Source organism: Vicia villosa, linkage group LG4, assembly GCF_029867415.1.
Source record: "Vicia villosa cultivar HV-30 ecotype Madison, WI linkage group LG4, Vvil1.0, whole genome shotgun sequence".
In the NCBI taxonomy this organism is placed as follows: Eukaryota; Viridiplantae; Streptophyta; class Magnoliopsida; order Fabales; family Fabaceae; genus Vicia; species Vicia villosa.
Genome location: NC_081183.1, coordinates 190,247,121 through 190,269,297, shown reverse-complemented (window position 1 = coordinate 190,269,297; position 22,177 = coordinate 190,247,121). Strand labels below are relative to the sequence as shown.

The 22,177-nt window shown below is 34.0% G+C and overlaps 2 protein-coding genes across 2 annotated transcripts; one reads left to right on the top strand and one right to left on the bottom strand.

Annotated features, from left to right (window-relative positions):
* Nucleotides 1-1,803: 1,803 nt before the first annotated feature.
* LOC131596476 (structural maintenance of chromosomes protein 5) lies at nt 1,804-20,517 on the bottom strand. Its single transcript, XM_058869134.1, has 30 exons — nt 20,235-20,517; nt 19,971-20,148; nt 19,730-19,883; nt 19,545-19,618; nt 18,989-19,138; nt 18,794-18,898; nt 18,437-18,582; nt 17,018-17,129; nt 16,655-16,810; nt 14,561-14,682; nt 14,330-14,474; nt 14,186-14,251; nt 13,261-13,389; nt 13,084-13,182; nt 12,771-12,936; nt 12,517-12,662; nt 12,269-12,332; nt 12,053-12,177; nt 11,800-11,877; nt 9,889-9,961; nt 9,712-9,815; nt 9,396-9,512; nt 9,242-9,319; nt 8,096-8,195; nt 7,964-8,018; nt 2,931-2,979; nt 2,763-2,850; nt 2,603-2,675; nt 2,139-2,242; nt 1,804-2,055 (listed from the first exon to the last, which is right to left on the bottom strand). The coding sequence occupies exons 1-30, from the start codon at nt 20,273-20,275 to the stop codon at nt 1,994-1,996; spliced, it is 3,159 nt and encodes a 1,052-aa protein (XP_058725117.1). The 5' UTR covers nt 20,276-20,517; the 3' UTR covers nt 1,804-1,993.
* LOC131596477 (uncharacterized) lies at nt 4,085-7,756 on the top strand. The gene is made up of 3 exons (XM_058869135.1): nt 4,085-6,553; nt 6,641-6,759; nt 6,849-7,756. Exons 1-3 carry the CDS (start codon nt 4,774-4,776, stop codon nt 7,368-7,370), a joined length of 2,421 nt encoding a protein of 806 aa, XP_058725118.1. The 5' UTR covers nt 4,085-4,773; the 3' UTR covers nt 7,371-7,756.
* Nucleotides 20,518-22,177: the final 1,660 nt, after the last annotated feature.

Below are 22,177 nucleotides of genomic sequence, written 5' to 3'. Positions count from 1 at the left end.
ACTAACTTATAATAAGTGAAAAAAATTATACAAATATTTTAATCTATATATTTTATTGAATATTTAACATCAATTCCTCATTATAACTAAAACATATAAAGAAATTTTAAATAAATAAAATTTGGACCTAGTTTAACTTTCTTTTAAAAGTGGACATTTTTTAAAACTCATCATTTTAAAAATTATGTCATGTTTTATATTTAAAAAGTTATCATAAAATATAAATTATTTTACAATATTAATGCTTATTTTCTTATAATATGCTTATTTTTTATTACCATCTCTTCTTCTTCTTTTTTATCACATTACCATCTCTTCTTAAAAAATGTGTTTTGGAGAACTTATTATTTAGGGTAAATGAAGTAACATTATCACCTATTAAAATAATAATTTGTTGTCAGCTCAAGCTTCTTTATACCTTTTAGAGGTGGAAGTACTATAGAAAATTTGTTTTTCGGTCTTATTTTATATATATATATATATATATATATATATATATATATATATTTATATATATATATATATATATATATATATATATATATATATATATATATATATATGTATGTGTGTGTGTGTGAAAATGCATGATTTTTTATAACTTGGACATAATGACTTTCATTTTTCATTCAAATCTATTCAAAATACAATTTACACATTCACACACATAAAATATAATAATTTCAACTTAGTACGGTGATGAAAGTGTTGTATGTTTATCCCTACTATTAATATATATACTCACATATATTTTAGTTCTTCTATTTCCTTCTTGTATTTTTATTACTTTTTCAATCAGTAAATGTATTGGCTAAAAATTCAATATAATTTAAATTGAATCCTAGATTACTCCGCACAACCGCTAAATTTCTTTGGAGTAAATAATGTAGCCACATCTAATAGAAAAAGCTTATTTCTCCGCACAACCGCTAAATTTCTTTGGAGTAGTTAGAAAAAATTATAATCACTTGATGAAATCTTTCAATCTATCCCCAGCTAATTTTCAAAGAACGAAAACAAATTTGGCTCGTGAGGTAAATGTACTACGGCCAATGCCCCTGTAAAATTTCAATCACTGGATCAATGCTACGTTTCACATATGACCCTTTATTTTGCACAATTAAGACTTGTGCAATTTTACTTTCTTAAAGTAGTTGTACTTTAATTCAATAATTCAGGTTCTGTTTTGTTATTTGTCTATGGCTTATTTGTTTTTATTTTACTTCATACAAATATCTATATCCTTAATCACACTTACGTTTATCATTATCATGTGTGATTAGTCTAGTCAAAAACCATGTGTGAATAGTCTAACTGTAGACTTAAAATGAATAGTGACAACTATCAAGTTAATAGACTAGATTATTTTTTCTTCTATAGTTCTCTTTCGTTGTAACTAATACAGTTTAAATATAAACTTAATTCAAGTTATATTTTACAGAAAAAAAATATTTGTTGCCTTTTAAAAATATTGATAATCAATTAAAATTATTTTAACGGTTTTTGAACATTAAATAACTTTATAAATAATATTTATTACTTCACAATTAATATAAATATGTATTGTCGGTATATCCAAATAACAATAGTTAATATATTATTTAAAACACTATAATTTAATATATTTATAATTAAAATCATTAATAAACTATAACCCCAAAATTTCTTAATTAGTTTCTGTTGCATTTGTTTTTCTTTTAATTCAGTTAATCAGTGCTTATATTGACTTGTTTTATATGTTACTATGATTGAGTAAATATGAAATAAATAAACACTAAAACCTCACGATTGTACTAGCAGGAATAACTAATAATCCTCAAAACAGCAACAAACAAAAGAAAAGATAATTTTACATTGTTAGGTATATCCAATCTAATAAATGAAGAAAAAAGCAAGAAACTTTGTTTTCTTTTTCCACAAAAATATACAAAATGCTAAACAAGTGCTATCAATCCCCCATTGCTGCAACTCCATAGTGTTTTCTTTTTTACTTTTAACATGTGGTCTCTCCAACATGTCCAGTGATAATACTCCATCGATCACCACTAGTCCAGACTGATTATCAAAGACAAAATGTATTGTAAGCAATATCAACGGTAAATAAGAGGATAAAGGTAGTTTTTGGTATGATAAATTACCCTTTGAGGTTTGCTCAATCCAGGGGCCATTCATTACATTCAATATACTGCATGCCTCACTATATTGCAGATCTGGTAACAACTTAGGGGTAAGTAAGAAACACCTGCATAAAATTAATGGTCACTTCCACGTTAGAAACAAACAATTATGAGGAAATGGCTCGCAAATCTGCAAAGATCAACCTTAATTTTCTAGTATGCGAATGTCACTTTCAAAACCAAAGGCCTTGCATATATTGATCTTATTAGTATTTCACATAAATACTATGCATACATTAATAGAGTGTTTCTCTTTCAGAGAATGTGACAAGCCAGTCAATATAAATAGCCCGGTGTTTACCCCCTATTTGTTCAATAATCTTTAAAAATTGAAAGAAAATTTTTACTCACTGAAGTAGGTATGTAAAGTGTATTCATTTAAACGAAGGAATTGAAAAGATCAAGTAATATTAGTTAGTACTCACTGCGGTGTATTTGGTTTGCTTGCTGCTCTCACTAATTGCTGAAACATCTTCCTTTCATTTATTGGGTCCATCCCTGATAAAAATAAAGTAAACAGAGATCTTTTGAGTTCTGAGTGCAGTTAATCCAGAAAGAAAGAACTTATTTCAAAGAATAACTAACCTTGGTTGATCTCATCAACAACTCTAAATGGACAGTTTGTAAGATCTTGAAGGGAAACAAGATAAACAATGGTTGAAACTGATCGTTCCTGGAAAACCAAAATTAAAGGTTAATTTGTGAGCAGGTGGAGCACAAATGTGCTAATAAGAAAACAATCCTCTGTAGTACCCCTCCAGATTGATGATGAGCACTGAGAACTTCAAGCTGTCCATTTTCCCTGATAAAATAAAAAGAGGAGCTGGGGTGTAAGGTGAGGGAGTATATATAACAGAAAGAAATTCTTTTGGTATCCTATGTTTTTATTAGGATATTGGCACCCTTAAAAAAGTAGAAACACGAAAATTTAATTCAAACATAAAATAAATACCACAAATTAGTATCGGTGTTAGTGTTAGAGTCTGTTTGGTTCAAATGAAGGGGAGGGGTTTTAATGGAGGGGAGGGAGGAGAGGGATTTTTTTTAATTATATATATGTTTGGTTCAAACGAGAGGAAAGGGATTTTAGTTAAAAATGTGTTTGGTTCACAAGTGGAGGGGAGCGATTTTATTAATAATTTACATTTTTATTATTATAATTTTATATATGTGATATGATATTCAAAGGTTAAAATTTCATAAATATTTTTTTGAAAATAATATTTGTAATATTGAGTATACTTGATACATATTATAATTCTCGACACAAAATAAACTATGTGTTGATAACAACTTTTGAATACATAAAATAACTCTTATTTTATATATATATTACTATGTAGTAAACAAAATAAATAAATAATTTAAAATTTTATATAAAAAGATTTAATAGAATACATAAGAAAATTAGAAAAAAATCAACATAAATAAACATAAAAATAAAAATTATAATAAAAAATAAAAAATTACAATAATTATAATTTTTATAATTTTTATTTTGAAGATGAAGAATAATTATAATAAATTTATGGAAGGAATAGAGAAAAATCATAAATAATAAAATAAAACTGAAGATATTTTAGTAAATGTATTAATTTATTAAATATAAATAGTCACATTCCCTCCCCTCCCTCCGGACGCTAAAAGTGTGATTTGGAGGGATTTTGCTCCCCTCCCCTTCTATCCCCTTCTAAAAATTTAACCAAACATATTTGATTATAAATATTCCCTCCCTTCCATCTACCTCGAACCAAACACACCCTTAAGAAATGTGGTTGAACCTAACTCAACTCTACAAAACCGGCTTGTAGGGTGAGAATTGTCCCCACTTAAAAAGACATGTTCAGACCATATATTGTCAGATGTGGGACTTATAACAAAATTTTAGCGTTATTTAAAAGCTATGTTACGAATCGCGGCTGGCGCGGCCGCTATCGCGGCGCGGAGCGGAAAAATGGAGTCGGCCGCTTCAGCCCTTACCGGTCCAGCGCGTTAGGGTGATGCGGGTGTATCGGCCGCTATCGCGGTTCTCGAAGCGGTTCCGGCGCGGCTGTAGCGGGCGCTTCTCACATGAAGCGGGTCGGGTAAGCCCAGTAGGTTAAAATGTGTTTTTTTTTCACTTTTTTTGAAATACTAAAAGCCCTAATATTAAAACGTGACTTGTAACGGCTCTCTGCCTCTTCTCTCACCGTCTTCTCTCACCAACGACAACTCTCCTCTTCTCTCAACATCGCCTCTTCTCCCATCGTCTTCTCTCACTCTCAACATCGCCTCTTCTCTCACCGTCTTCTCTCACTCTCAACATCGCCTCTCAACTCTCCTCTTCCTTCATCGGCGGCAACTTTCTCAAGGTATGATTCTATCTTTCTTTCCTCTATTTCTTTCCTTCCGCTACTGTTTCTGCCATGGTGGTGATGATAAGATTCTATTTCTTTCTTCCATGGCTCTGTTCTGATATCCTTCTCTGCTATGGCTCTGTTTTGATAGTTAATTTTAGGCTCTGTTCTGTCTTATGGCTCTGTTCTGTCTTATGGCTCTGTTTATCTTTTGTATGGCTCTGTTTTGATATGGCTCTGTTTTATGTTCTCCAACAGCCATGGAAACTACTCCTCCAACTACTCAGCCATCATCATCTGATGTTCCATCTGTCGGTTCTTCTGCTGCTAATATCCACATACCAAGCGGTGATATTGGCTGGAAATTCAACCATTTGAAAGATTTGAATAATAAGAGGAAGGTTACATGTAACTTTTGTAAAGAAACGTCGACCGGAGGTATTTCTAGGGCAAAGCAGCATCAATTAGGAATAAAGGGAAATGTGAAAGCTTGCACTCAAACTCCGGAAGACGTTAAGTTGATTTTGCAAGAGCATGAAGATAAAAAATTGGCTGCAAAGAAATCAATGTCAGGTGACGTCCACGAAGATGATGATGAGGCATCGCACTTGCTAGAGATATCTAGGATTCGAGCGGGAAAAAGGCCAGCTGAAGAGGGAAGTATGCCGACTGCCAAGAAGAATGTAAAAGGCCCCTTGGATGTGATTTACTATCGAAAACCCGAGGAAACTTTGAAAAAAGGAAAGCAAACAAGCTTGAATGATGCATGTGATAAGAAAGCAAGATCGAGTTGTTGCAAATACATAGCGCGTTTCTTTTATCGGAATGGAATTGCTTTCAATGTTGCAAATTCTAAAAGTTTCAAATTGATGGTTGAAGCAATTGGTATGTATGGTGCACATTTGAAGCCTCCAAGCTACTATGAGTTGAGAGTTCCTATGCTTCAAGAAGAGTTGAAATTGACACATGAGATGTTGAGTAGTAATAAGAAAGAACAAGAAAAGTATGGTTGCTCTATAATGTCTGATGGTTGGACTGATACAAAGGGAAGAACATTGATCAACTTTTTGGTGAATTCTCCGGCAGGTACAATGTTTGTTAAAAGTGTTGATGCATCTGCTAACATGAAAACTGGAAAAAAGTTGTTTGAACTTTTGGATAACTTTGTAGAAGAGATTGGTGAAAGTAATGTTGTGCAACTTGTTACCGATAATGGAAGCAACTATGTTTTGGCTGCTAAGCATCTTCAAATATCGAGGCCAAAGATATTTTGGACTCCATGTGCTGCTCATTGTCTAGACTTGATGCTAGAAGATATCGGAAAAATTGCAAGAGTCAAGAAGGTTATACAAAAAGGAATGACTCTCGTGGGCTTTATTTACAACCATTCTTTGGTTTTAAACTTAATGAGGGAGAAACTAGAAAGTGAATTGGTTAGAACTGGAGTCACAAGGTTTGCCACAAACTTTCTTACTTTGCATAGATTGCACTCTTTAAAGTCAAAAATTAGACCCATGTTCACTTCTGAAGAATGGTTGAACTTGAATGCAAGTAAGGAGGTGAAAGGAAAGAAGGCGGCTGCTATTGTTCTTCAAGTCTCATTTTGGGAGGATATTGTCTTTGCTCTTAAAGCTATGGGGCCTCTTGTAAAAGTACTTAGGCTTGTTGACAATGAGAAGAAGCCGGCAATGGGAAGCATCTATCATGCAATGTTGGAAGCCAAGGAGTTAATAAAAAAAAACTTCAACAATGAGGCCAAGTCCAAAGAAGTCATTGATATTGTTGATAGAAGATGGAGTATTCAACTTCATCATCCGTTACATGCAGCTGGGTATTATCTTAATCCGAAGTACTTTTATAGCAATCCAATGATTGAGAATGATGATAAGTTGTTGGATGGCCTTTATGCATGCATTAACAAGCTTTCTGCAAGTGAAAAAGTTATTGATGACATCCATGGAGAATTGGCGAAATATAAGATGTGTGCAGGCCACTTTGGATTGAATGAAGCGGTGAGGCAAAGAGCCAATGTAGCTCCTGGTAAGTAACTATGTCTATTTCACAATAATTTAATTACATAAGCATTTTTGTGTAAATATGCTAATGCAAGTAATTGTTGCATTGCAGCTGAGTGGTGGAGGAGGTATGGAGCAAAAACACCAAATTTGCAACTCCTTGCTATTAAAATATTGAGTCTTACTTGTAGTTCATCGGGTTGTGAGCGGAATTGGAGTGCTTTTGAGCATGTAAGTAGTTGTTATTAAGTTATATATTCAAATTAATACTTAAGTATGTATATTTATTTCTTTTAACTAACATTAAAATTATAATATAGATTCACTCCAAGAAGAGAAATAGACTTGAACATCAAATGTTGCAAGACTTGGTTTTTATCAAGTACAATCAAAATTTGAAAGAGCGCTTTGATAGCGATGATTTGATTGATCCTGTGGTTTTGGAAGATGATTTTGATACTCATAACCTATGGTTGTTGGGAGGTGAAGATGAGGCTCAACCCGAACCTGAGAATGATATGGTGTTTGATGGTGAGGATTTGTCTTGGCTAGATGTTGAAATTGCAAGTGGTGCTGCTGAGCCTGCAATCAACACTAGAAGCCAAGCAACATTGCAAAAGAATGCGGCTGCTCCTCCACCACCTCAACCACCTTCTTCATCTAGATCTAAGCCAAAAGCAAAGGAAGTGGTAGTAGTAGATGATGAATTTGGTGATGGAGAATATATTGGAGAGGATGAAGAGGATGAAGAGGATGAAGAGTGTGAAGAGGATGAAGAGGATGAAGAGGATGCTAGTGAGGAAGGAAGTGATGATGAAGACTTAGATTTTAATGATTCGTGAACTTTTATTAGAGTTTCCGTGTTTAGTTAATTTAAGATTTAGATGCTTAAGTGTTTATTTTCATGAATTTTATTGCTATTTGAAAGTTTGTTGCAATGTTTTGCACTTTTGATTAAGACATACCTTTTAATGGTATTTGGAATTGGAAGTATGGTATTATTTATTTGGAATTGGAAGTATGGTATAATTTATTTGGAAGTATTTTATTACTTAAAGACTTATGAAGTTTGAGTTTATTTTTTTAGTATGTTTAGTAGTATGTTTTTGGCTAGTAAGTGTCTATTTTTTAGTGTCCGCGCCACAAAAAAAGCGCCCGCGCCGCTCCCCGCAACCGCGCCGCTCCCATTTTGGAGTTGACCGCGCCGCGCCGCTTTCCGATATTAACAACATAGTTTAAAAGTTCAGATTAGATTAACCATAACAGTCTGATGGAAACCAACAACTGTGTAGTCGTTGTAGGTTGAGTTCCCTCGAAATTGAAGTTGACCGGTAACCAAAAGGTACATCAACCATTAATAAGAATGAATAGTGACCCTGTGAAAGCACATTCTTATAAAAAAGAATAAAAACAACTGGTTCAGAACAACCGTCACCTGAATTTGACTTTTATGTGTATTCCAAATTGATCAAAGTCCATATCATGCTCGTCTGAGAAGTGGAGAAACGTGGGTGAGGATGGAAACATAAGACCAAATAAAAAGAATTTCAGTTACTATTTCACATACCTAGTGAAACCTCTCCGGCAACGGCCATCTGTTGAAAATTTCGACTAAAAGTTTCATTTATCTGAGCCACAAGGTTTCTGAGTGTTGGAAGCCATTTTCCCTGCAAAAACAGCTTAAAGATTTCAGCTTTTCTCAAGAACCAGAAACATAACAAAAAAAGAGCATGCATACCATATACTACAAATCACATTATGCTTTAGGAACCCAAGAATTGAATTCCAAAGAAACGACAATTTTATTAAGAAATATGATAAAATCTCTCTTCAGGGTTTCTCCTTTACAATAGAAAATACTCTATTCATAATTACAATATTCAAAGATGCTCTCTATCCTTTGTGTTCTCCTATTTATACAAATAGCCCTATAAAAACCTCAACTAAGTAACTAACTACTCTGACAACTCTTAACTACTTTATGGATAGAAATTGGGACATGACATATTTCAGGTGTAATCCCAAATTCATAAGAAATATGCGATCACATTCTTTAACCTTGACATAAAAGATTAACTCCTCAAGTCCCGTGGTTTTCGAAATAGCATTAATACTACTTTAGCTACATGCTAACAACTCAAGATTTTAATAATGACTCCTCCTGTCTTATCAGTTCTGAAGATTTTATCATGAAGAATTGGCAAGCTTATTTAATAGGATTGATCAAACGATTTCATAGTAGTACTTCAACTGCATAGGTCCACCGATCTATTTTGGACCTCTTCTCCCTTTCTCTCTTTCTTACCTAGAGAAAAAATAGCTACAAACATTACAAATGTATGTGCAAACATACTCATGTTCTGTAAAACACCTAAAAAATTTGTGTTTGTTCTTTGCCTTTCTCTTTTTACCATTCCAAACACAATTAACTAAAAGTGATTATTAGGAATTTTTCAAATTTATAATTTACATAAATGCAAAAGAAATTGGCATTGTTAAAGAATTTGTTCCGATGAAATCTATATTATCGAATAACATTAATTCATTCACAAAAAAATTATAAAGCTTCGGTATGAGGAAACTTTTCTAAACTAATCCGAGATGTTAGTGAGAGTGCATATGAAAAAAGATGGCAGGGTACTGCATATATGAGCTACTAGAAGCATTCTCTACATCATAATATTCTAGTTATGTACAGAAATACTTATCAGACCTTAATGTTATCCAATTCAGCTAGACACTTTTTAGATTCCTTCTTGTCTGCATCAACCTTTTTTGCAAGATCTTCTATCTGTAAAGTCACTGTAAATATAGATAGCACATGAAATAACCCATATTGTTCCAAAAATTACAACAATCAAGAGTACCTGTCTTTGACGATCCTCATATTGTTCCAATATGTTAGGATTGACAAATAAGATTGAATTAGCTTGAGAAATTGTAGCTTGGATAGCTGCTTCCAACTCCTCAATTGTAGTAGGCATCTACATGAACAAACCCATAAATGCCTTTAGAGTTCTCATTGACTTAAAGTTACATATAAGTCATCAAGCATGCAAAAAGCAAAATATATTGTCAAGTCAAGAAAACATTATCTTGCATGAGGTTGGTGATTGCAACATCAATATTTAAGACAAGAAAAAGGAAATTTATACAACAAACAATTGAATATTTTATACAAACCTCGAGAAATTCCTTCTCAAGGTTAGGTGTAAGTCGGGCAATTGATTTAGCATAGTTCAATAAATCTGTAAGCTTCTGTCTACATTCATCAGCCTCTTTCTTAGCTGCAAAAACAAAAGTTAGGAAAATACTTGTCTCTTGCAACAACTACAAATTTAAATCAAAATAGCAGCTCACAGTTATTAAAGTGCTGTGATGCTTGCAGAGCAAAATTTTCATGCTGCTTCAGATTGGCCTCCATTTCTCCAATCTAAAGAAAATTGAAAATGTATACATGAGAGAGATAGAGAGGGAGATGGAGAAAGAGAATGAACATAGAAACAAAATACAGACACAAGATTCTAAATAGTACATATAGTTAAGAGTCCTACATTAGATGAGATATGGCCTGAAAATGTGTTTATATAGGGGAGTCCGGGAGCCATCTCTCACCTCAAAAGCTAGTAGCATATAAAACTAGCTACATGAACTTTTTATACCAGAGTCAAGAAAAAAAGGCATTCCCCTAACTAAAACTCACATATTGTACTTAGGAAATATGAAGATCAGGTAAAAAAAAGTTGGGTTCAGCCACCGCCAAGGCTAACCCTAGTTTATTTTCAATTATATGTTGAGTGTCCAATGCAAACTATAGTCTAGTCCCAAAACCCTAGTTGTCATAGTCTCACACGAAGTTGACTTGTTGACTGTCCAACATAGACGGCCCTACGTGTCACGACAGCTCCATCATTAGATTCACATGTGTTGGACTTTCCGCCTTAATTGGGTCCGCCCCTAGTCGCCTTAATTGCGGCATTTTGGCTTGCCTCATTGCAGCTCCCAACAGATTCATTGTGTTGGCTTTGAAGGGATGGATTTAGTCCTACATTGCTTAGAGATATGGCATGTGTCGTGTTTATAAGTGGGGGCAATCCGCACCTATAAGCCGGTTTTGTAGGAATGAGTTAAACTCAACCCAAATTCTGAGATGGTATCAGAGTATATCCTAGTCCATTGTTGGGCTTCCCGCATCGTCCACGCTTCGGGTTCATTGAGGCCCAAGCGTGAGGGGGTGTGTTGGACTTTCCGCCTTAATTGCAGTCCACCCCTAGTCGCCTTAATTGTTGCACTTTAGCTTGCCTCATTGTAGCTCCCAACACCTTCATTGTATTGGCTTTGAAGGGATGGATTTAGTCTCACATTGCTTAGAGATATGGCATGTGTCATGTTTATAAGTGGGGGCAATCCTCACTCTATAAGCCAAGTCAGTTTTGTAGGGGTGAGTATAAGTTAAATCCTCACTCTATAAGCCAAATTTTGAGAGCATAAGTTAAATCAACTATTTACCGAAGCTCCATCATCAAACATTGTCTCGCATGTTCTCACGCGCCTCCATCGTCGAAGATTTCTTAAGCCTTTATAATAACAATGTTGGTCATATCTCAGATCAATGTGGGATAACAATGTTGTTTATTTTTCGGGTCTTAGTTAAACTAGATGCAAAATTTACACATAAAGAGACCTATTGGAAAAAAAATCCAAAGAGAGGTGAGAAAACTCATGTTCATCTACAAATCATAGAAGGCGGAAACAAGAGGACAAGGAGTCAAGGACGGGCCATTTGAGAACGAACTGTAAAGATATATGATAATTAATTTCATCAGCAATCTGAAATAATAGATTTTCTACTTATCTACATGAAACCTGAAGATTAAAGCAGCTAGGGACAACTACCATCTTGGTTTTATTTGAAACCTGAACTAGTAAATCTTCTACTTCTTCTTATCTCAATACCACTGTAAGATAAAAGCACCAAGAGGCAATTACAATCATATAATGTTATCATACAAGTCTCCAACTCTGATCATTGTTTGGAAGTTACAAGTGAAATATGGGATGCTAACAATTTTTATGTAGAAAATCAATAATTAGAACCACTGAATCACAGCCAAAATTACATAGCTGGCCCTTTCAAAGAAATGGAAAAGCCTATAACTTAGTACTCAGAAATTGAAAAATAGTTAATAAACTAGCTCCCTATAGATATGAATAATAGTCAGTTGTGTTTATTATGTGCCAGCATGAGCAGCATAACTGTTATGTGATTACCTTTGCTTCAAATTCAATGAAAGCCATTCGCTGTTCAACTAAACTTCTCTTGTAATCCACAGCTTCAACAAGAAGATCCTGTCAATTGGCCAAGAATCAACAGCAAAAGTTACATTTACCTCAAACCTAGTGGAGCTCAAATCCACAACAAGCTAGATACAAGTTTATAAGCTTTGTCATGCTCAAAAAAACCAACCCATTAGAGTTTCATTTAACAAGATATTAAGCAGTAAAATGAGCAGAGATAAATCACCTTAATTTTAATTGCATTATGGAATCGCTGAATGTTACATTTTGTTGCTTGATCAACAAGCTTCGCTAACTCGGTATCTAAATCATCCTGGTCCTCCATTGATTTCAGTATCCGTTTCTTTTGTTCTATAGGTCAAAATAAGGTATTTGCTTTATAGTATGAGAGCAAAATGTTAATGACTTTTACATATCTTTCAATACAATCGCTTATGCTTACCAATATGCCTAATTATTGTTTGTCGTTTCTTTTGCTCATTCTGTGCGGTACTACTAATGTCCTCCTAAAATAAATCAGAAAGAATAACAAAATTATGAAATTTAGTACAAAAAAAAACTCTTTAATCACAAATTACTTTAAAATTGAAAACTTTCATCAAAAATACATTTACCCTTCATTAGGAAAAATTCTCTATACATGTTCATATCAGTATATTGAATTAATCAATAAAATATTATGTAGCTTACCCTTTGTTTACGAAGATTAGCAGCCTGATTCCTCAAGCTTTTTTCCTCATCTTGAAACTTTTTGATACTTTCTTCCAAGGAAGCAATTTGTTCTTGAAACTCCCTTTCCTGAGAGTTCAGATTCTCAATGTCCCTCGCATTTGAATCTAAATAGTACAACAAAAGGTAAAAAGGGAGAGACAATAAGGAACTAGTGTTCAAAACTAAATCATATGATCCAGATGTTGGTTCAACATGCTTTTAGAGTGACATACTATTTAGCAGGAGTTGTGGACGTTGCACTTGTTCGACAACTGCTGAGACATGATTTCCATATCTAGAGTTAGTCCAATGATAGTGATTTTCGGGTGTCCATAAACTAGTAATTCCCAATTTTGGGACCTCATCGGCTTTCTGATCAGTTTCTTTCGATCCAATAAACTGAATTGTTAACATGTAGAAAAGAAATGAATAACACTGTATAACCAAATAACAGTAATGGTCATCCATAAATATTAGCTTGAATTACTTTTTAAAGAACCCATAAACTTAAATAACAAATCTACAGACATAGCACAAGAGGCATACTGAATGATCAAGTTTAAATTGGCTAATCAACACCTCCTTGACAGCAGCAGGAGCGTCAAAAATTTGATCCAAACGGGAGTATATACCAAGAGCGCGCATCTGGTAAGAATGGTACAACAAAGATGAAATATTTAATACTTAAATAGAAATAAAACAAAATTGTTGAACTGAACTTACATCAGCAGAAATTTCTGGAGGCTCTCTTTGCCAGCTATCACGACCAGTATAATTTATAACTGGTACATCAAAGTACCGAAGCTTGTTTACCAAAAAGTCCCGATCACGAGGATCCTGTGTTATGAAAGACTGCATTTGAATAAAATAAATAAATCAGTATGGATAAGATGATACTTATGCCTGTGCAGGAAATGGTGAAGCACGAGAAGCGACTACTTTTCAATAAGAAATGTATAATTTTTATATTTGACCCTTCCACCAAAAGAAAAAGAGATTAAAAATAAGACACTATACAAACCAAAATTTGTCAACGTAACTGGAGACACAGAAAGTTTGCATAGGAAAAAAGGCTACGATCAAAGAGAAAAAAAAAAACATTACCATAGTGATGGGTTGGGGAAAATTGACAGGGAGGGGAGGGACTATTTCAAATGCTGCTTATTGTGTTCAATTTTATTTTAATGGAGGGGATGAGAGTGAATTCCATCATGACATGACTCAATTCTGGCTCCCGTCGATACTCGGGGGATTAGGAGGGGATAGATGGGTTTATATAAATTTAAACGCATTGACTAAAAATTCTTGCATAAAATGTAATTTGAAAATAAGGACATAAACAGAACATTTTAGACCTTCCCCTCAAATAAAATATCCTCCCTCCCACTCCTCACAATCACAACCAAGCAAAAAGCCTGATTAGACCTCTCACATCCCCTGCCCGCCATTAAAATATCCCTTTGTTTTTACCATAGACCCAACGATATCCACAAACAATAACAGAAAAACAAGTTCAGGAATGAAGTATGGACTAAAAAATCAAAACTCCAAAATATATAGCCAGAATTCTCACGGTACGAGTGTTGAAAAAGTTCGGCAGAAATTGCTTTGACAGCAATAAAAAAGACCATAAGATATCTAAGACTACCTTCCAAGTGTAGTAAGCAACTTGACCCTCTAGATATCCAGCATGAGACTGATCTGAGACATTCACCTGTAAATTCACTCAATAATGTATCAACCCAGGCAAGAAGACCAAAAGGCTATAAAAACGTGATTCTGACGTATATACCTCAACTAAAACCGGACCATAAACCTCCTTATTGAATTCATGGCGATGCTCTTGTACCCATTTATAAGCTTCAAATATTTTCTCAACTCCTGATTTTTGCAATGCATGCAAACACTTGCTGCTTTTATTATTCATTTCCTTCAACCTGCAAATTTTCCAATAGAGAATTAAACAATAGATTTGCAGAAGTAACCAATCTGAAGAAAACATTAGTTTTTGCCCAACTTCTACCTGTCTTTACACTTCATCAAGGAGACCTTTTTAGTATGTATTTCGTTTTCTACTTGTGACCTATTCTGTCTCACTTGATTAGCAGAATCATCCAAATCCAAAATTTCATCTTTTAATCTTAGCTGATAAGAAAAAAAAAAAATCACTTTCATAGTTTTATAGGGGGTGTAAGTACCAAAAATATAAATAAAAAATTGCTGAGTATAATATTGGCTAGTAATTCCATTCATCACAGATATTTGTAGTAAGAATAATGAGAATCAAGATGATATTTGGGATTACCATAATTGAATCTAGTCTCTAATTTACCTAATCAATTTTTCATAGTCAGTTAATGCATCTGTAACTAACCGAACAGTGTTCAGCTGAAGGAATTTCAAGAGATCCAATGAAGACCAAATGAACTGAGGAGTTGCCAATTCCAATAGACATCAAGGGGCTAAGTAGGTTCTTGGAATTGACAGATTATTACACAAGTTTGTCAAAGATTATTATTGCTAGACCTCTCACTCACTTGTTAAAGAAAAATAGCTTTCATTGGGGAGAGGAAGCAATGAGAGCTTTCAAATAATTAAAAAGGGCCTCCCCACCTAAAGCTCTATAGAGCATCCATGTGTGTGATACTGTGCCAATGTTTTGCAAAACTACAAAAGGGGCACAGAAAAGTAAGTGTGGAGTCAAAGACTAGTGATAGGTGGTCCCGCAGAGCTTTTGGAGAAGGGTAGCCTAGTGCAAACACAGCAATGAACTGCAGCAAACCCCCATCGGAAAACTATAGATTCTCCAAGTTGGCTGAGATGATGGAACTACCTATGTCGAGCATGCCGAATTTCCAAGTACTATTTGAGATAACTGATGCATCTACAGTTTGCATTGGAGCTGTCCTCGTGAGTCATGACGCCATTGATTTGTTGCTTCCACTGCGAAAACTTAACATGCCAAGAGGAAATTGCCCTCGGAATTGAGAAATGGATTCAAAGTGGCCATTGAAACAGGAAGGCACGGGATAAAAATAGAAAGTCTATATTAGAAATGCAGAGTACAAAAATGTAAAAGAAACTGAGAAAGTTGAATACTAAGAATTCATTATAATTGGTTGAAAGACTACAATGATACTTAAGCTGTATTTATAACAGAACTTAAAGTTTGTGACACAAGCTACTAAGGGTCAGTTTGTTTCAGCTTTAAAAAAATGGATTTTTTGTCTTTGTATTTTTGAAAATAGATTTTTCAAAACCGTTTTTCAAAATATTACAAACTTTTTTATATTCGTTTTTTTTTTTAATGAAACACTAATTTTGACATCCTATAACATAAACATACATTATTGAAGACCAAAACTTAGTCAAAATCACAATTTTTTAAAAAAGTTGTATTTCAAAAATATTTTTTATGAAAATCTACTTGATATAGCTTCAAAATTAAGTGATTTTTTGAAATTTTGATATCCAAATTTTTTTCCCGTAAATAGATGAAATACCTAAAATCACATTTTAAGAATAACTATTCAAACAAAATTTTGATTTGAAGCTTTTATAAAAAGTTTCTTAGTAAAAAAATTTTTCACAAAATTATGTAACACTATAAAAATCATTTTTAAAAAAAGCCAACACAAACGGGCCCTAACTCTAATTAACTAGAAGCTACTAAAAACATAAGAAGCCAGCTGTCATAAGACGGCTGTAACCGCTAAGCTAACAGAGGCTCGGCTCAAGCCCAGTCCATAGGTTATCTCTAAGACTAACACTAACGTTTCAGAAATGGCGACAATAGTGACTCTCAGGTTGTAGAGGTGGGGGAGGTGGCAGGCAGTGAGGGCGTTGATGGGAGATGTAGAGACAGCAACAATGGTGGTTGGCAGAGTTGGATGATGAAAAGCAATAATAAAAATGAGAAAATAAAAACTGTAAGTTGTTATTGTTCTAAAAATAGAAAATAAGAACAAACTTTGAGAAAAAGAACAATTATAAAACAACTAATCAAACAAGTTTTTGTTTTTATTATTAAAAAAACTCAAATCAAACATGCCCTTAATTATATAGATATATAAATATAAATATAAATAATATAACCAATGACTACAGGTGCACTTACAAGCTCATCTCTGGGAGGTGCATAAGGTTTTAGACTCTCAAGTTCAAATTCAGCAGCAGCAAGTTCCTCCCTAGCTTTTCTAAATTTCTGCTGCTGAGTTTCTTCCTGCCTCCTCAACTCGTCCATCTCTTTGTACTTCCCTTGTTGTTCCACTTCCTATAAATTGATAACAAGAAACTAAAATCACACCAGACTTTAACTTCATGCCAATAGGATGTAAGATGTACTCACAAGTACAATAACATGAATAATTATTGATTTGATTTGATGGCATGATTGATAATAAAGATTCGGGTTTCAGATCTCACTCAAATAAAAATTATAAAAATAAAGTATGTCAAGTAAACGGATGAGAAAAATTACCAATTGGTTCTCTTTCTCCATAAGTTCCATTCTTTTCTTGGCATTCTCATTTATTCGGTTGTTAACCTTTTTCCATTTTGCATCTAATGCAGCTTTCTCATCTTTTTGTTTCCTGTTAAAGCATGACAAATTATAATTTCATCATACCATATCTGAACAAAAGGAAGGTGTTTGCCACAAGGACATATTCGTCAGATAGCAATAACGATACAGTTGAGGACAAGGATTCCATTTCAATCTAGCATTGCAGTTTAATATAGGAGATTGGTTGACATTGCATCTGAAGTATTATGGATTCAGTCTTTGTTGACAAAACTACCAATTCCATTTCAAACTCTAGTACAATATTGTGATAATCTTAGTGCAGTTTCCCCCCTCATAATCCGGATTCGCATGCTAAAACCAAGCACGTGGAGTTTGAAATTTTCCTCTGAAAGAAAGTCATAACAAAAGTATAATTCTCCAGCATATTCCAGTCACCGATCAGACTGTTGATTTACTCACTGAGCCACTTTCTCCACCCAGGTTTCTCACACACGCAGGCAAACTCAAGGCGGTAGACAGGGGATCACTGAATCAATCACCCTAGGTTTGAAGGGGAAATAATAATAGAACAATAGAAATAGCAGTATTTTTTATTGAATGGAAAAAGATAGTAATAGAACTCAGTATGTCATTACTGAGAACCAAGTCAGTTAGGATACATCTTCTATAGATACCTTGATGTTTGTAATTAGAATACTTAATTCCTTTTATGAACTAGTCTTTGTTTTCTTTTATTTCTCAGATAAAACATTGAAAGAAAGAAGAGGAAAAAAAATGAAAGAAGATCTGAGAAACGAATAGTGAAAAAAGGAAAAGTGAGGTGTTGGATGAATGACCCATGAAGTATTAGGACATGCAGTTCATCTTTAAATGTGTGGCGTATGTTCATGCGTAAACTGCTTATGAAATATAACGGTTAGTGCAACTCAACAGTTTATTTAAGATGTTAATGAGAGTGATGTTAAATGCATAAACTTTCCATAAAAGGTATGAACAATGTTGTTAAATACCGGTCATTGAGGATTGCAGTGGCAGAAATTTGACAAGCTACCATACAATGGCACTGGCATTGCAGATTATGATTTTGTTTTATTTAAATCCAACGTTGAAGCTTATATTAAGCCTCTTCCTAGTTATGGAGTAAGACATGTTTTTTCTTCCGGGACTTTGTTTAAAACAGCTAAAATTTTACAATTATTAATCGAACAACTAATAATGCATTTGACCAAAAGTCAAGACCCCTCCCCCAACTTCAGCCCCTGCTAAGCAACTTTCTCGTCTAGCAATTCAAATTCTCGTCTAGCAATTCAAATTCTAAGAAGCTTCAAATTTAAACAGTTACTAACATGTAACAAAGTAAGAAAAGACACATACTCAATAGGTTTTTTAACTTCATTTAATAATTTTGCAGCCTTTTCGAACTCCTTTGCAGCGGTCTTTTCACGCTCCTTAGCTTCACGATACTCTGCCTGCTTCATATCATACCTCAGCCATGGCAATTTCTTTTTCATTGATTCGGCCTACAAAACAGATACAGGCATATTTTTTTATCTTTTCCTTTAAAAAAATACACTAAGACAATGAATTTTCACTGCAGGAGGAACAGAAAACCTCCTAAATGAGAAAAATGAAGGATGAACTAATCATATCAGGAAAAGAATAGACATCACCACAAAAGAGTCTATATTGCTTGGCGTATACAAAACATTCAGACAAAGCTTAATAGCTAACCTTGGCAAGAAGTTCGTCTCTTTGACGAACACGTTCAACATCCTTCTCTAATTCAGCATTGTGTTCCTTCAACTGATTTAAAGTTCCTTCGTTTTTCTCAAGAGACTGAAATAAATTTAGTAAACCGATGCTGAAGTTATAGAGCAGCTACGATTTAGGAGATTTCTATAATTTCTTAGTAAAGGGTGAACTTACCAACTCGACATGCTTCAATGCACGACTTTTATCAATTAGTGCACGATGTTGCTCTGGAAGTTGTGGATCACCAACAGCCTTTTCGGTCTCTTCCAGAAGTTGCACAGGAGTTAACTTTGCAAACTCACAGACCCTGTCTTGCGGTAAGAACTACCAAAATGCCAAATATTAACCCATCGTAGATTTGAGCAACACAAAAACATAACACCTATAGCTCAAATTAGAGTTTGAGCCAACTCTAGACACCATGTTAGAATTAGACAGAAGAGAAACTGAATGAAATTGCACTGATGAAAATGAATGTTCAACCAAGTATAACTGAACCAACCTAGAGCATTTATAGAGTTCTATTAATCTGCAAATTAGAGTAACTGAATAACTGTTGTAACCAACTGAAGCAGGTTCAGTGAGCAACAGAAGTAGAAAGTTCTAGAATACAACACAATAAATAAGTACAAGAATAGTCCATAGCTAAACTAAGCAAACTAAAAGTCTAAATCTGAAAACACTATAGTCTAATACCATGAAGTATAATGACTGCAAGTCATAAACTTACTTGAGTCAAATTATTTACTTGGATATTAAACCTCTGAATGGTTTCAGCCACGTCCTTTTTGGGCACAACATTTCCTGAAATGAACACATTGACAGATAACATAAGTGATAAAAGACTTCAACAATTGCTATCAAAATAATAGTAGCATTCAACAAAATTATGTATCCGGAATGTTAAAACCCCACCATTGAAAAACCATTCAGACTTGTTGCTAGTATTTATTTTACGCATAATAGTAATGCGCTCCTCTTTATTGTCCCCTCTCAAGGTAATCTTAATGTGACCAGACTCTTCTCCCCGCTTCACATATGCCCCAATACTCGTGGCTCGCCCAAGCAACTGCAGAAAATGAACTTGTCATATGAAATGGTTCGAAAATAAACTCTAGAAAACGAAGCCGGATAAAGTGTATGAACAGAAACCAACCTGGGGCTCTCCACAGAGGCCAAGAGCAATAGCACATACAAGAGAACTCTTTCCAGAACCATTGGGCCCAATTACAAGATTCAAGCGAGGACCGGGTTTACATTTTAAGTAATCAAATGTCATGAAATTATAAAGCTCGATCTCCAAAATGTTTCCAGGCATATAATCATCATCTCCCCTGAAATAAAGTTTAAATCACCAACTTCATAATCACAACCTTATCGTAATTTAAAACAAAATGGATGAGTTAAAATGTTGACGAACCTGCTGATTTTAGGGCGCTTCGGTGGGCGACGTTCCGCCATTGCAAGTAACGGAGATCGACGATGGGGGAGCTAGTTGAAGTTACGGAAGTGATTGATCAAAGTGTTGTCTCTGAAAACCCTAGAATTTGGGAATGGAGAATATGAAAGCGATTGATTAGGATTTTAGGGTTAGAAATTAAAGAGAGTTGAAAGAGAAAGTGGAGAACATTTGGCGCCAATCGAATATACATACAAGAGTGGAAAAAAGTTACTAACCCTTATAAAACCGATAAAGACTTTGCTTATTTCTTAGCCCTATCCAATGAGGGTTTCTACCAACAAAAACAACTATATTTTTTTTAAGTGAAATGTATCATGACAAATCACATTTTTAGTTTTTAATTTTAAGATACTCTTTGATTTCATCAACATTTTTTATCACGGAAGATCCATCCGAATCAGTTTGGACAACAACGGTCGGCAATTCAATCATACCCCTTGTTAATGTATTTGAATAAGCACTTCACTAAACTATTTTGATTACACCACTCCATATTAATTTGTGCTTGAAATTTCTTCAACAAATTTGAATTATAAGGGACGGCGTATCTGTTATCAAGAACAACGTGGTTTTTCATCATTGTATTACCAGTTTGCCTTCTTTTGTACACATGATATCCATCCTGATCAACAATGGTTGTAGGCTAGAATTTTTTGGGAAAGTATTTAAAGCACTAGATTCATTGTTACTACATCAAAGGTGGAAACATAATGACAATAGCGATAAAAATGAATTGTTCTTGAGTGCTAAAAGTGATCCTAAAGCAGCGCACAAAGCTCGGCATACGCAATAATGGCAAAGGGTGTATCACACTGAGAAGTTTCCCACTAAGAGAATGTACCGTGCCATTTAAGAGAAGTATCAAGATGTACATTGGATAAAGCTACTATGCAGGAGTGTGCAAGACTGAGAGCAAAATTTATTTTGTGAATAACCTGTCATGAAAAGTTTGCTACTAGAGAGAGTTCATAAATTTGGTTTAATTGATAAGGACAATTGTTGTTTCTGCCCTTGAATGGAAACAATTCAACATATTTTGTTTGCGTGAATTGGCTTGATACCGACATGGAAGGAGGTGCCTTAGTAGATGCAAATAGATCACTCATCTAGTCATTAGATTAGATAGCTCCATTGGATGATCAAGGAAAGTAGCAGAAAAAGCTCTAAAGCAAAATTGCTTAAAACTACTTTCACTAAAACTATATATGAGTGTCAGAAATATAGAAATAATAATTGTTATGGGGAAATGTAAATAATCCCAAAATAGGACAACAAATTATAGATGGTTTAATATATATATGGCTTGGGTCAACCCTAAGTTGAAAGAATGTGTAGCTAGGACTACGTTAGGGTAACTAATATTGGCTATTTTGGTCTTGTTTATTTTCTTGTTGAGGGTTGGATCTTGGATCGCCTTGTACAAACTTGTTTTTGGTTATATCTAGGGGTGGGAATAGGTCAGACCAACTAACAGGGGTCTACGGCCTAGCCTACACAAACCAAGATCAGGACAGACTTTTTTTAAATAGAAAAGTCCTAGGATTTTTTATAAGCCTATTTAGTTAAATAGGCTAGGCCACGAGCCATAAGAAAAACCTATCAAACTGATATATTTAGATAAATATGAAGAAATTTACTATTTTTTATATTGTATTTTGTATTTTATATTAAAATATAAAATTAAAGCTTAGTTATCTCGAAGAACTTTTGAAAATAAGTTGAAAAAATATAATGAATAATGTCATAAGTTGTTTTTCTAAGTTTTCTCAAACAAATAATCTCACAAAACTTATATTACTTTGAAGGCTCAAATAAGTCAATGCAGACAAATATTTAATCTCGTAGTACTTTTGATTCTCTTGTCTATTTAAACATTAGTTGAATTGCTTATTTACGTATGT

What these genes read in the sequence shown, in the direction of transcription:
- LOC131596476 (XM_058869134.1), bottom strand. Translation starts at nt 20,275, where the DNA reads ATGGCGGAACGTCGCCCACCGAAGCGCCCTAAAATCAGCAG. An exon ending in GAGACGAACTTCTTGCCAAG is followed by an intron (nt 18,583 to 18,793) that starts GTTAGCTATTAA and finishes TCTGTTTTGTAG; the next exon opens with GCCGAATCAATGAAAAAGAA. An exon ending in TTGATGAAGTGTAAAGACAG is followed by an intron (nt 14,475 to 14,560) that starts GTAGAAGTTGGG and finishes GAAAATTTGCAG; the next exon opens with GTTGAAGGAAATGAATAATA.
- LOC131596477 (XM_058869135.1), top strand. Translation starts at nt 4,774, where the DNA reads ATGGAAACTACTCCTCCAACTACTCAGCCATCATCATCTGATGTTCCA. An exon ending in AAGAGCCAATGTAGCTCCTG is followed by an intron (nt 6,554 to 6,640) that starts GTAAGTAACTAT and finishes GTTGCATTGCAG; the next exon opens with CTGAGTGGTGGAGGAGGTAT. An exon ending in ATTGGAGTGCTTTTGAGCAT is followed by an intron (nt 6,760 to 6,848) that starts GTAAGTAGTTGT and finishes ATTATAATATAG; the next exon opens with ATTCACTCCAAGAAGAGAAA.